The sequence below is a fragment of the Heterodontus francisci genome, chromosome 10 (genome assembly GCF_036365525.1).
Source record: "Heterodontus francisci isolate sHetFra1 chromosome 10, sHetFra1.hap1, whole genome shotgun sequence".
In the NCBI taxonomy this organism is placed as follows: Eukaryota; Metazoa; Chordata; class Chondrichthyes; order Heterodontiformes; family Heterodontidae; genus Heterodontus; species Heterodontus francisci.
In genome coordinates this window covers 17546045-17561323 of record NC_090380.1, presented here as the reverse complement: position 1 = coordinate 17561323, position 15279 = coordinate 17546045, and the positions used below count along the sequence as shown (strand labels likewise).

Here is a 15279-nt window from a genome sequence, read left to right as displayed (position 1 = left end):
TCTGGAATAATCTACCAATAAATACACAATCCAGCCCTTATTGCCCTCAATCTGGTTGCATCTAAGTCTGTACTAAATATATCCAGGTCCTTAAGCATATCTAAGTAATTGTTCTTTAAGCTAGGGATCATCCTTATGGCTCTTCCCTGTTCCTTTTCCAAGGCCACTATATGACTCACCAAACAACAGGTATCATCCGTGGCTGAGTTGGTAGCACTCTCGCCTCTTAAGGTTGTGAGTTCAAGTCCCACACTACAGACTTGAGCACAAAATCTAGGCTGACACTCCAGCGCAGTACTGAGGGAGTGCTGCACTGTCAGAGGTGCTGTCTTTCAGATGAGACGTTAAACCGAGGCCCCCATCTGCCTGTTCGGGTGGATGTAAATGATCCCATGGCACTAAGTCAAAGAAGAACAAGGGCCAATATTTATCCCTCAATTAACATCGCAAAAAACAGATTATCTGGTCATTATCACATTGCTATTTGTGGGAACTTGGACGGTGCAAATTGGCTGCCACATTTCTTACACTACAGTAGTGATGCCACTTAATAAATTTCTTAATTGGCTGTAAAGTGCTTTGGGATCCTGAGATCGTGAAACGCGCCATATAAATGCAAGTCTTGCTTTATTTTTGGGGACCAAAGCTGGTTATATTACTCTAGATGCCATCTAACCAACAACCAGTATAATGGTACAATAGGCTCCTTTGATTTGTATTGAATCGTTCTATTAATACAACCTAAACATATCCTGTTTGCTTTGGCTACAACTTTTCTGCATTGCTCGTGATTCAGTGATCTGTGCACAAAAATACCTAGATCCTTTTTGCAACCACTTTCCGTTCACTTGCCTGAAAGTTTTAAGGTACATTCTGTGTTGGTCCTAATCACATGCATGACACTGCTTTATCAAGGTTAAATGCCATTTGCCATTGCCTAATCCCCAAGTGCATCTAAATCACAGTCTCAACCCTTATACACATTTTAGCATTATCTGCATATTTGCTGACCGTGCCAAATGTAAAATTATATCAGTTAACTCTGATTGTGGTCTTCTATTTCTCTTACATTCAGAAATACAGTTGGTCACAATCAGGGAGCAGTGAATCTTACTGGTTATAGTCAGGTATAAACAGATAATGGCATAAATCTCATTGTTCACAATCAAGTAGAGGAGGACAGAAACATAAATCAGTCCATGAGTTCATCAGTTGTGATTCTCTGCTACAAAGTATATGCTGAGACTATCAGAAGTCAGCCAGAATCTACATAGTGAGAATACATTGGCAAATTCAGTCTCTCTGCGAACGTGGTGAGGTGGGGCTGTTGGACAATTGTGGCAACGTCAACATCCTGAAATTGTGGGTTATTCGAAGATCATGCATTTGTTGAAGGATTCTGTGAATTTTCTGACTCACTGCTTTGAGGTATTTCTCTTCCCTTGTGATGTTTGACTCTAATGCATGGAAGTGTTCGAGGTCTCTCAGCTGTGTTGAAGTGAAGAGAGAAAGGGAGAGAAAAAAGTAGTAAAAAAGATGTAAACTTCGGAATACATTGAAGAAGCAATGATATCGTTGCTATGGGCTGGCTACAGGTCCCGCTCACAATGCCGCTGAAGGTGGTCTCCCATACTTAGAAAATATGCACTAATCCCTCATTTATTACGCAGTAAAATTATTTTAAAAACAGAAAATGGGTTGAATTATTTAACAATAAGGTCAGGAAGGCTCCATCTCCAAGACAGCCTAGTTCTGCCTCTGTAACATATCCTTCTCTGTCCCTGCCTCCGCTGATCCATGCCTTCGTTACCTCTAGACTTGACTATTCCAGTGCTCTCCTGGCTGGTCTCCCATCTCCCACCCTCCACAGACTTGAGCTCATTCAAAATTCTGCTGTCTGTATCCTAGCTTGTATCCCATTCATCCATCAAGCCTGTGCTCGCTGACCTCCACTGGCTCCCAGTCTGGCAAAACCTTGATTTGAGAATTCTCTGTAACTTCCTACAACCCTCAGATGTCTGCACTCCTGGCCTCGTGTCCTCCCGATTTTAATCACTCCACCATTGGCGGCCACATCTTCAAGTGCTGAGCCCTTACTTAAACTCTGGAATTTCCTTCCTAAACCTCTCATTCCTCCTTTAAGACACCCCTTCAAAACCTATCTCTTTGACCAAGCTTTTGGTCATCTGCCCTAATATTTCTTTATGTGGCTTGGTGTCAAATTTTATCTGATAACTCTCCTGTGCAGTGCCTTGGGACATTTCATATAGAAATGCAAGTTGTTGGTGTTTGACCCCAACTATTGCTTTAAGCATCACTTGCTGATCCAGGCACTGTGTTTGTGGGAGACTCTGGCTTGTCTGTGGCAACTCAGGGGAAATTTTCTGCATCTACTTGTACCCTCAGCAACCACTTAAGGTCAACTTGGTGAGACATCTTTCCTTGTTCTAGTTCTCCATGGCAGGACTATGTTATGCCACTGAATATAAAACAGCATTTTCAAATGTGAAGCCTATATTAAGCAGCATTAGCAATGTTTTCATTTGCACTGAAAATATTCCCAAGACAAGTCCAATATACTTCAGTTGTGATGTCAGTGGGGAGACTGCCATAAGCGAAAGTGTCAAAATCAGAAACTATTTCAAATCTTGCTCAGCTTGGAGAGATTTCATCTGCCTTAGCTGTGCCATTTCTTTGGCCTGGGGCCAGAGCTCAACTTCAATTAAAAGGTGGGAGACGTGTCCCTAGTGCTGCACTACAGCAACAACAGCTCAGCAACACCTATTTACCCACCACAGGAAGAGAAAGAAATGTACATCTTTTAGAGTTAAGTAACTTATTGAGAAAAAGAAGGGAGGTTTTGGGAAGGAGGAAGCAAGGATTAATTAAGTGGATTTTCATAAGTTTTGTAAAGTGGTAGGTATATAATAATATTTGTGACGCTTTGTACCTTTCAAGACCAGTAACGTGCAATTTGTCATTACATTGTTTCAGTAAATGGGGAGTGTTACAGTAATGAGAAAACCACCGTCACATTCGGGCTGTAGTGGAACCCAGGTTAAAATCAGAAACAGTACTGCAGCTTCCAGACTATTTGTGAGCCAAGTCACTATTGTGCATCAGTTGGAATGACCCAGATTATCAGGTGCTGAACCTGTTCTGTTCCCTTTAGGCACAGTGTGCCATTATACAGTTCGGGATGGCAGTGAGGACCTGGCAGCTCCAGCCTTACTGAAGCCCAGAAAGGGATGGTGCCATAATCTATTGAGAATGCTTGAACAGTGGTTTAATCACTCGTTGCCCTTGTAGAACGGGTGCTCTTTGGTAAACCCTCTTCACAATGTGAGGTCCTTTTAAAGGGGAGTCTGGTTGTAATTATAGTTAAGTTACTATAAATGGATATCAAAATATTTTTTCTGGTTTCACCACTGAAGCAATTTGTTCCCTGTTGAAGTTGCACCCCAGCCCCCATGTACGGGTGCTTGGCAAACATACTCCCTAATAGGTTGGAGCCTCAATAGCCCCCATGGATGGCCCACTAGGCATTCCACTCTTTCTGTCAATTGTGGGGTAGGGAGAGGAGGATCTCATGAGGTTTATATTTACATTTTAGGTAGCTGATGTGGCTGCACGTGGGTAAATAGGCCAAGGTAATTGTACTGTCAAGAAAACATGCTATACCAAATGAGGATTTTTAAGTCATTGGTTGGAAACCTGCATTAAACTTTTAATGAAAGAAAGGAACTGGGATCCTACAGTTAACTTTTAAAAAGCAGGCAGCAAGATGGCCAGCACAATTTACATTGAAATACCTCACATTCCAGGACACCGACTTGGAGACACATGTCTAACAAGAATCCCATCCAGCACAATGCTTTGGCTAACTGAGTAGATTATCCATATCACCCTTGTTAGCAGGACAATCAAAGCCATCTTGAGGCATTCATGAATGGAGACGTTCCTCTAGAGGGTGAACACTGACAAGACCACCAGAGAGAGGTTTGGGTTTTAGACTTTGGACCTCATTAAAAACAAAGGGGATTGAGAGAACCATGTGACCCTCTCTCCAGCTGTATAAAACTGGGAGTTTTGTTATTCACAACAGACAAGCTCCTGATACTTTGAAGCAGACAGGCTTCGAATGCTAACCGGCAGAACCCCAGTGGGGCTGTCTCTCTCTCTCTGTGTGTGTGTGTGTGTGTGTGTGTGTGTGTGTGTGTCTCTCTCTCTCTCTCTCTCTCTTCAGGTACCATTGCAAGTTTGAAAACCTGTCTGTGACTGTGAACCATCCAAGCCTATTGACTGCTACAGACAGAGACCTTGGGAAGAAAGCCACCTGCAATTCTGTATCCAAGAAAACTCTAAGCCAGGTGGGTCAGCCACAAAGTGTACTTCTACCGGCCAAAGACTTCAAGATCACAACTTCAGCCGGAAGACAAAGGAATTACCCGGCCCCACAGACTATACATTAATTATTACTTGTACTGGATTCTAATCCAAATCAAACTATTTCTTATCACTCTGTACTCTATTTTGTGTGTGATTCTCAACTGTGTGTGTGAGTGGAAGTGTAGCGTAATATTATTTTATTTAGATCGGATTTGGTTTAGTTTTTAAGTACAATAAACTCACCTCTTGTTTAAACTCATGAAAACCTGTCTGATTGCTTCTTTACAATCACAGCAAAAGTAAAAGGTGAAACACTTACTGAAGTGGTAAGCACATCCACTGTTTTAAAAAAAGAATAAAACCTGTTGTGGTCAAACAAGAGGAAGGGCAAGAGGGGAGCCTTGCAACCCCTGCTCAGCTGATCGCAATAGTATCTTAAGAGGGACAGGAGCATAGTGGTAATGTTACTAGTTACTGGACTAGTAATCCAGAGGGCTGGGCTAAATTCAACTAACCAATACGTCACATTAATAATGATCATGAAATTATCAGATTGTTATAAGAACCCTTTCAGGGGAGAAAATCTGCCATCCTTACCTGGTCTGGTCTACTTGTGACTCTGGACCCACACCAATGTCTCTTAACTGCCCTCTGAAATGGTCTAGTAAGCTATTCGGTTTTAGGTGGCTCACGACCAACTACTCAAGGGCAATAAAAGCTGGCCTTGCCAGCGATGTTCATATCCCAAGAACAATTTTTTTTAAAACTCTAAGGAGTTGTACGTGGACACTATAATCTACTTTGGAGACAGAACTAAGCAGTTTCTTGATCAGATCTGTAAACTACTTCAAGGATGGCTGTGTTACAGTCTGTCAGGGTGACTATCTCTTTGTCCCACTGTCACCGTGAAGGATCACATTAGCTGCAAATAGCAGACATTCAGTCATTCACCAGGGGAATAGCAGATATAAGGAACTATCCAACACTTACTACCAGTTTTGCTCCCATGTTAAATCGTACGCCCCTTTTCCTTGTTTCAAATGTTGTATAAATCTGGTTTCGTGAGATGACTCGGACGCTGATATTAGAGTTTAATTTCAGTCTTATTGAATGATACGGTGGTGCGTGGACATGATAATTGTAATCCCGCCACAGCCACCGCTTCTTGGTGAGTCCCTGCTTAGTGAAGTACGATCCACATAAAGGGGTCACGTTGATCCTATGGGAAGAGATCACAACATGTCTCAGAACCAGTATCACTGCAATTGACCCTCACCACAAGTTGCTGTTTCTCTTTTCATTCATTATTTTCCCTGTGGATTTTGTGTTCACACTGTCAGGCAAACCCCCCCCCCCCCCCGCCCCCCGCTCTACAAAGCACACATTAATTTGCAACAAGAACATTAAACCTTAAAATTGTAAGCACTAACTGGAAGGATATTTGCATAGTACTAGCAATGTTGGAACAATGGGGATCCAGTCGTTGCTTCCCCAATACACAGAAGAAGTGGTCAGGCCAGTTTTAGTCACATGACTAACTGGTCATTGCAGAGAATTTGAGCTTCCAACAAAGGATTTGAACTGAGACAAAGCCGTGTGCTCATGGAGTGAAGATCTCTCCTGGAACTGAAGCAAGAATTCTTCCTCTCCTGTCTGCCTGCCTTCATCTCTTCCCCATGGAACTGAATCTTTTAAAGACATGTAAATTCAGAGAGAGAAAAATCTCCTACATGAACAAGGTTTATGAAGAATACTGGGCCGCAACGAAACGCAAGACCATATCTTCAGTCAAGGACTACAGCGAGCTTGAGAAACAGTCAGAATATATTGTCTCAAACTGTTCTACTTATCTTTTCTTTTGCTCTTTTCTGTCCTATTTGTGTATGTGTATGGCGTGTGCATGCTAGCGTGGGCGTGTCGTATATCCGTAGGCGTTAATCGGATTAGAGTTTAAGTTTAAGGTTTAATAAATGTCATCTTTCTTCTTTAAACTAAAGAAAGCCTGTTTGTGCTCATTTCTTTGTCTTATAATTGAAAAGTTGTGAACAAGGATTCACAAAGGGAGAGCTCAAAACACAGAGTGTTTAAAATTAAACCCTGTTACACTAAGACCAAGTAAAGACAGCAAAAGACCCCTAAACACATTTCTCACCTGGTCATAACAACACTACTGCGGGTCTGTGGGACAGGGTTCACCTAGAGGCGGCCAGTTTGAGGTCAGGTATTTCCGATGCTGGCAAAACCTGAGTTAAATTTCTTAAAGTGGGCCGGTGTCCTGGGAGCCTCACTCAGTGGAAGTGTGGATCAGAGAATTGTGCACAGAGGTAAGTGTATCTGAATGGCACTGATTTTCTAGTGATTCATTGTGATGAAATGAAATTGCATTTGTGTGTGCTCAAGATGTCTGAAAGCCCTTTACAGACAATGAATTGCTCTTGAAGTGTAGTCATTCTTATCAAATGCCAACTGTTGCACGACAAAGTCCCATACACAGCAATGAAGAAAAGACTTGCATCCGCACAACACCTTTCACAACTTCAGGATGTCCCACAACACGTAACAACCAATGAAATACTTTTGAAGTGTACTCACCATTGCAATGTAGGAAACATCGCAGAACCATATAATCGTTACAGTGCAGCAGGAGGCCATTCAGCCCATTGTGTCTGCACTGACTCTCCGAAAGAGCAACTCCCTCAGTTCCATTCCCCTGCCTTCTCCCCATAACCCTGCACATTCTTCCTTTTCATATAACTCTCTAATTCCCTTTTGAATACTTCAATTGAACCTGCCTCCACTATGTTCTCATGCAGCGCATTCCAGAGCTTAAACACTCGCTGCGTGAAAAAGTTTTTCCTCATGTCACTTTTACTTCTCCTACTACATACTTTAAATCTGTGCCCTCTAATTCTCAATCCTTTCACAAGTGTCTATCTACTCTGTCAAGACCCCTCATGATTTTGAATACCTCTATCAAATTACCTCTCAGCCTTCTCCAAGGAAACAGTTCTAACTTATTTATTTATTTATTTTTTATTTAGTGATGCAGCACTGAAACAGGCCCTTCGGCCCACCGAGTCTATACCGACCATCAACCACCCATTTATACTAATCCTACATTAATCCCATATTCCCTACCACATCCCCACCATTCTCCTACCACCTACCTACACTAGGGGCAATTTACAATGGCAAATTTACCTATCAACCTGCAAGTCTTTGGCTGTGGGAGGAAACCGGAGCACCCGGCGGAAACCCACGCAGACACAGGGAGAACTTGCAAACTCCACACAGACAGTACCCAGAACTGAAACCGGGTCGCTGGAGCTGTGATGCTAACCGCAGTGCCAATTCTCTAATCTATCTTCATACCTGAAATTCCTCACACCTGGGACCATTCTCGTGAATCTTTTCTGTACTCTCTCCAATGCCCTCACATCTTTCCTCAAGTGCAGGACCCAGAACTGAACACAATATTCCAGCTGAGGCCAAACTAGTGTCTTATACAAGTTCAACATAACTTCCTTGCTCTTGTACTCTATGCCCCTATTAATAAAGAACAAAGAACAAAGAAAATTACAGCACAGGAACAGGCCCTTCGGCCCTCCAAGCCTGCGCCGATCCAGATCCTCTATCTAAACCTGTCGCCTATTTTCTAAGGGTCTGTATCTCTTTGCTTCCTGCCCATTCATGTATCTGTCTAGATACATCTTAAAAGACGCTATCGTGCCCGCGTCTACCACCTCCGCTGGCAACGCGTTCCAGGCACCCACCACCCTCTGCGTAAAGAACTTTCCACGCATATCTCCCCTAAACTTTTCCCCTTTCACTTTGAACTCGTGACCCCTAGTAATTGAATCCCCCACTCTGGGAAAAAGCTTCTTGCTATCCACCCTGTCTATACCTCTCATGATTTTGTACACCTCAATCAGGTCCCCCCTCAACCTCCGTCTTTCTAATAAAAATAATCCTAATCTACTCAACCTCTCTTCATAGCTAGCGCCCTCCATACCAGGCAACATCCTGGTGAACCTCCTCTGCACCCTCTCCAAAGCATCTCCATCCTTTTGGTAATGTGGCGACCAGAACTGCACGCAGTATTCCAAATGTGGCCGAACCAAAGTCTTATACAACTGTAACATGACCTGCCAACTCTTGTACTCAATACCCCGTCCGATGAAGGAAAGCATGCCATATGCCTTCTTGACCACTCTATTGACCTGCGTTGCCACCTTCAGGGAACAATGGACCTGAACACCCAAATCTCTCTGTACATCAATTTTCCCCAGGACTTTTCCATTTACTGTACAGTTCACTCTTGAATTGGATCTTCCAAAATGCATCACCTCGCATTTGCCCTGATTGAACTCCATCTGCCATTTCTCTGCCCAACTCTCCAATCTATCTATATTCTGCTGTATTCTCTGACAGTCCCCTTCACTATCTGCTACTCCACCAATCTTAGTGTCATCTGCAAACTTGCTGATCAGACCACCTATACTTTCCTCCAAATCATTTATGTATATCACAAACAACAGTGGTCCCAGCACGGATCCCTGTGGAACACCACTGGTCACACGTCTCCATTTTGAGAAACTCCCTTCCACTGCTACTCTCTGTCTCCTGTTACCCAGCCAGTTCTTTATCCATCTAGCTAGTACACCCTGGACCCCATGTGACTTCACTTTCTCCATCAACCTACCATGGGGAACCTTATCAAACGCCTTACTGAAGTCCATGTATATGACATCTACAGCCCTTCCCTCATCAATCAACTTTGTCACTTCCTCAAAGAATTCTATTAAGTTGGTAAGACATGACCTTCCCTGCACAAAACCATGTTGCCTATCACTGATAAGCCCATTTTCTTCCAAATGGGAATAGATCCTATCCCTTAGTATCTTCTCCAGCAGCTTCCCTACCACTGACATCAGGCTCACCGGTCTATAATTACCTGGATTATCCCTGCTACCCTTCTTAAACAAGGGGAAAACATTAGCAATTCTCCAGTCCTCCGGGACATCACCCATGTTTAAGGATGCTGCAAAGATATCTGTTAAGGCCCCAGCTATTTCCTCTCTCGCTTCCCTCAGTAACCTGGGATAGATCACATCCGGACCTGGGGACTTGTCCACCTTAATGCCTTTTAGAATACCCAACACTTCCTCCCTCCTTATGCCGACTTGACCTAGAGTAATCAAACATCTATCCCTAACCTCAACATCCATCATGTCCCTCTCCTCGGTGAATACCGATGCAAAGTACTCGTTTAGAATCTCACCCATTTTCTCTGACTCCACGCATAATTTTCCTCCTTTGTCCTTGAGTGGGCCAATCCTTTCTCTAGTTACCCTCTTTCTCCTTATATATGAATAAAAGGCTTTGGGATTTTCCTTAACCCTGTTTGCTAAAGATATTTCATGACCCCTTTTAGCCCTCATAATTCCTCATTTCAGATTGGTCTTACATTCCCGATATTCTTCCAAAGCTTCGTCTTTCTTCAGCCGCCTAGACCTTATGTATGCTTCCTTTTTCCTCTTAGCTAGTTTCACAATTTCACCTGCCATCCATGGTTCCCTAATCTTGCCATTTCTATCCCTCATTTTCACAGGAACATGTCTCTCCTGCACGCTAATCAACCTCTCTTTAAAAGCCTCCCACATATCAAACGTGGATTTATCTTCAAACAGCTGCTCCCAATCTACATTCCCCAGCTCCTGCCGAATTTTGGTACAGTTGGCCTTCCCCCAATTTAGCACTCTTCCTTTAGGACCACTCTCGTCTTTGTCCATGAGTATTCTAAAACTTACGGAATTGTGATCACTATTCCCCTACTGAAACTTCAACCACCTGGCCGGGCTCATTCCCCAACACCAGGTCCAGTATGGCCCCTTCCCGAGTTGGACTATTTACATACTGCTCTAGAAAACCCTCCTGGATGCTCCTTACAAATTCTGCTCCATCTAGACCTCTAACACTAAGTGAATCCCAGTCAATGTTGGGATAATTAAAATCTCCTATCACCACCACCCTGTTGCTCCTACATCTTTCCATAATCTGTTTACATATTTGTACCTCTATCTCACGCTCGCTGTTGGGAGGCCTGTAGTACAGCCCCAACATTGTTACCGCACCCTTCCTATTTTTGAGTTCTGCCCATATTGCCTCACTGCTCGAGTCCTCCATAGTGCCCTCCTTCAGCACAGCTGTGATATCCTCTTTGACCAGTAATGCAACTCCTCCACCCCTTTTACCTCCCTCTCTATCCCGCCTGAAGCATCGATATCCTGGGATGTTTAGTTGCCAATCATGCCCTTCCCTCAACCAAGTCTCAGTAATAGCAATAACATCATACTCCCAGGATACTCTCTCTCAACCTGTCCTGCCACCTTCAATGACTTATGCGCATATACACCTAGGTCCCTCTGCTCCTGCATCCCCTTTAGAATTGTACCCTTTATTTTATATTGTCTCTCCATGTTCTTCCTACCAAAATGAATCACTTCACATTGCTCTGCATTGAACTTCACCTGCCACCTGTCTGCCCATTCCATCAACTTGTCTATATCCTCCTCACACTTCACAATGCTTCCAAGTTTTGTATCATCTGCAAACTTCGAAATTGTGCCCTGTACACCAAGGTCTGGGTCATTTTCAAGAAAGAAGAGACCCAGCCTATTCATTCTTTCATGATAGGCATAACTTCGCATTTCTGGTATTATACTTATAAATCTGTTTGCACTGTTTCCAAGTGCCTCAATATCCTTTTTGGAATATGGAAACCAGGACTGTACACAGTATGCCAAGTGTAGTCTCACCAAGGTTCATTACAAGTTTAGCATAACTTCTTTACTTTTCAATTCTATCCCCTGAAATAAATCCTACTGTTTGGTTTGCTTTGCTTTTGTTATGGACTTATTCACGACTTTTAGTGATTTGTATATTTGTACTCCCAGATCCCTTTACTCCTCTAACCAATTTCGATTCTTATTTTCTAAGTAATATGTGACCTCCTTATTTTTCTCACTAAAATGAAATACCTCACACTTAATTGTGTTGAAATTAATTTGCCAATTATATGCCCATCCTGCAAGTTTATTAATATTTTCTTGTAACTTTTTGCAGTCCTCCTCGGTATTGACTATCCACCCAATTTGGTGTTGTCTGCAAATATAAAAATTTTGTATTTGATTCCAAAAGCTAAATTGTTAATATAAATAGTGACCAACAGTGGTCCCAGCACTGATCCTTGCGGGATCCCACATTCCACCTTTTGCCATCCTGAATAGCTACCTTTACCCCCACCAACCCACCCCCCACCCCCACCCCCCACTCTGCTTTCTGTCTTTCAGTCAGCCAGCTATCCATTCTGCAACTAGTCCCCGACTCTGCATGCTTATTCATTAGTCTATCATGTGATACCTTATTGAAGGCCTTTTGGATTTATATTAGATGTACTGCATTACCTTTGTTTACTCTCTCTGCAAAGATATTCAATGAGATTGGTAAAACAAGAATTTCCCTTTTTAAAATCCATGTTAAGAACATAAGAACTAGGAGCAGGAGTAGGCAATTCAGCCCCTCGAGCCTGCTCAATACGATCATGGCTGATCTCATCTCGGCCTCAACTCCACTTTGCTGCCCGTTCTCCATAACCCTTCAACCCATTACTAATTAAAAATCTGTCTATCTCCTCCTTAAATTTATTCAATGTCCCGGCATCCACCACACTCTGGGGTAGTGAATTCCACAGATTCACGACCCTTTGAGAGAAGTAATTTCTCCTCATCTCGGTTTTAAATCTGCTACCCCTTATCCTAAAACTATGACCTCTCGTTCTGGATTTCCCCACAAGAGGAAACATCCTCTCTATGTCTACTTTGTCAATCTCTTTAATCATCTTATATACCTCAATTAGATCTCCTCTCATTCTTCTAAACTCCAGAGAGTAAAGGCCTAAACTGCTCAATCTCTCTTCATAAGACAAACCGCTCATCTCTGGAATCAATCTAGTGAACCTCCTCTGAACTGCCTCCAGTTCTTCCTCAAGTAAGGGGACCAAAACTGTACGCAATACTCCAGGTGCGATCTCACCAATGCCTTGTACAGTTGCAGCAACTCTTCCCTACTTTTATATTCTATTCCTTTAGCAATAAATGCCAAAATTCCATTTGCCTTCCTTATCGCCTGCTGTACCTGCAAACTAGTTTTCTATGATTCATGCACGAGGACACCCAGATCCCTCTGCACCGAAGCACTCTGACGTTTCTCTCCTCCATTTAGATAATAATTTGACTTTCTATTCTTCCGACCAAAATGGATAACCTCACACTTATCCACGTTAAAATCCATCTGCCAGATTTTGGCCCATTTATCTAACCTATCCATATCCATTTGTAGATTTCTTATGTCTTTATTGCAACTTACTGTCCCACCTATTTTAGTGTCATCTGCAAATTTGGCTATAGTACCTTCTATCCCTGCATCCAAGTCATTAATATAGATTGTAAATAGTTGGGGCCCGAGGACCGAACCCTGTGGCACCCCACTAGTTACATCTTGCCAACCAGAAAAAGATTAATTTCCCGACTCTCTGTTTTCTGTTGGTTAGCCAATCCTCTATCCAAGCTAATAAATTGCCCCTAACCCCATGTGATCTTACCTTGTGTATTAACCTTTTGTGTGGCACCTTATCAAATGCCTTCTGGAAGTCCAGATATACTACATCTACAGGATCCCCATTATCCACTTGTTACATCTTCGAAGAACTCTAGCAAATTAGTCAACACCATTTACTCTTCATAAAACCATGCTGACTCTGATGGATTGCATTTTGATTTTCTAAATGCCCTGTTATTACTTCCTTAATAATGGATTCTAACAATTTCCCAATGGCAGATGTTAAACTAACTGGTCTGTAGTTTCCTAATTTTTCCCTCCCTCCCTTTTTGAATAAGGCAGTTGCATTATGTTTTTTCCAATCCACTGGAACCTTTCCCGTATCCAGAGAATTTTGGAATATTATAACAAAGTAATTCATGACAACGCTACTTCATCGGTCACGTCATCAGGATGCGCCGCGGTGCGCACATGCGCAGACGGCCTCATGCCCCCTGCGCATGCGCTGCGGTCCGGCGGACCAGGACCGCTTTGCGCATGCGCAGACGCGCGGTACGCGCATGAGCACACAGTCTCCTCATCTCTGTGCATGCGCTGCGGTCCGACCTGCCAGGACCGTTGTGCGCATGCGCAGATGACGTCATCGCGTTATTTCGTCTTCCTCGCCGACGTGCCTGTTTGGCCTCTGCGCATGCGTCAAAGCTTCGGCGCGACATTTTGAAAGTGGAAGGAGGGGAAGTTTCGTCGGGCATTTTCTCCCATTTTATCTGAATTATTTATTCGTTTTGGAGACTTGCTTCATTTTTATTTGACACAGGAGATTGTTCCAAGGTAAGCTGCTCTGCCTTTGTAAGTTGCTCTGAAAACATTTCCATTATCTGGGCCACCGCATGTTCTCCAGTCCCTGTTGTAAGTTGCTCTGAAAACATTTCCATTACCTGGGCCACCGCATGTTCTCCAGTCCCTGTTGTAAGTTGCTCTGAAAACATTTCCATTATCTGGGCCACCGCATGTTCTCCAGTCCCTGTTGTAAGTTGCTCTGAAAACATTTCCATTATCTGGGCCACCGCATGTTCTCCAGTCCCTGTTGTAAGTTGCTCTGAAAACATTTCCATTGTCTGGGCCACCGCATGTTTTCCAGTCCCTGTTGTAAGTTGCTCTGAAAACATTTCCATTGTCTGGGCCACCGCATGTAGCAGGATGAAGGCACAGTGACTGTGATTTCTGGCACCAAACAGTACACACTGCAGATACATGATGGCCAGGCTACCTGCAGCTGCATCTTCTCCATTCAGACTTTGTTGCCCTGCAAATATGCTGTTGTTGTGCAGAGGCATCTGGGTCTGCCTTTGGACAGGCTCGCCCCCAATTGTCGCTGGCGTGCATCTTAGACACCAACGACGACAGGCATGGCTGCTGCCATTGTGATTACAGAGGAACAGCCAAGGCCCCTCAGCCACAATGAAAAATACCACTTGCTTTCAGATCAATTGTACCAGCTACAACAGGCCGTTCTGCAGAGTGGAACGGCAGCATTCATGAGGAGACTGGACTGGCTGCGGCAACAGACTCTCCGCTGGCAGCAAGGACTGGCTGATGAGATGGAGCCATTTACTATGCCCAACAATTGCCCGGAAGCACCTTCGGATGGAGGTGGCTACGCGCTGGACATCAGTCACGTGTCACAAACCCTGGATACTGAGCGTCTCACCCCCTGGCCTAATGATCTGATGGACCATACATATGCCTGCCTGTTCAAATCTCCACTTCCCCTACCTGCGGTACCCTCTTCTTGCTGCTCAGTTACACAGTCACCTGCTCCTACACCCATCAGGGCAGTGCACATGGACACACAGTTACCTGCTCCTACACCCATCAGAGCAGTGCTCATGGGCACACAGTTACCTGCTCCTACACCCATCAGGGCAGTGCTCATGGACACACAGCCACCTGTTTCCCCATCCGACGTTGAAACAACCATGCAGAGCCTTGTGAGACTCCGCAATTGCCAGTTGCTGCCTGTCAAGCAGAGAGGGCGTCCAAAGGGGTCAAGCACTTGGGGAACATTCAGCAAGAAGAGACTGAGCACTAAAAGAAACAAGCATGCCGTGTCCAGTGGTAGCAGAAATGTGAATGCTCTTGCTGTGAACACAACTGGTGACAGTAGTAGGCAGGATTAAATGGGAATGGATGGAAAGACGCGCGAGTAACATAACCACTGGCAGGGAACTGCTGGGCTAAATGGCCAGCTTTATGTTCATAGCCCAAAAG

At 43.8% G+C, this 15279-nt stretch overlaps 1 protein-coding gene across 3 annotated transcripts in view; it reads right to left on the bottom strand.

The window, feature by feature from the left end:
• Positions 1–631: 631 nt before the first annotated feature.
• LOC137374090 (glutamate-rich protein 6-like) overlaps positions 632–15279 on the bottom strand; it is a 132375-nt gene continuing 117727 nt past the window's right edge. For all 3 annotated transcript variants that reach the window (XM_068039846.1, XM_068039847.1, XM_068039848.1), the window contains exons 14-15: positions 5380–5608; positions 632–1488 (exon numbers count right to left, since the gene is read on the bottom strand). In XM_068039846.1, the coding sequence (XP_067895947.1) occupies positions 1294–1488; positions 5380–5608 (424 nt within the window). In that variant the 3' untranslated portion in view covers positions 632–1293. The remainder of the gene's footprint in view (positions 1489–5379; positions 5609–15279) is intronic.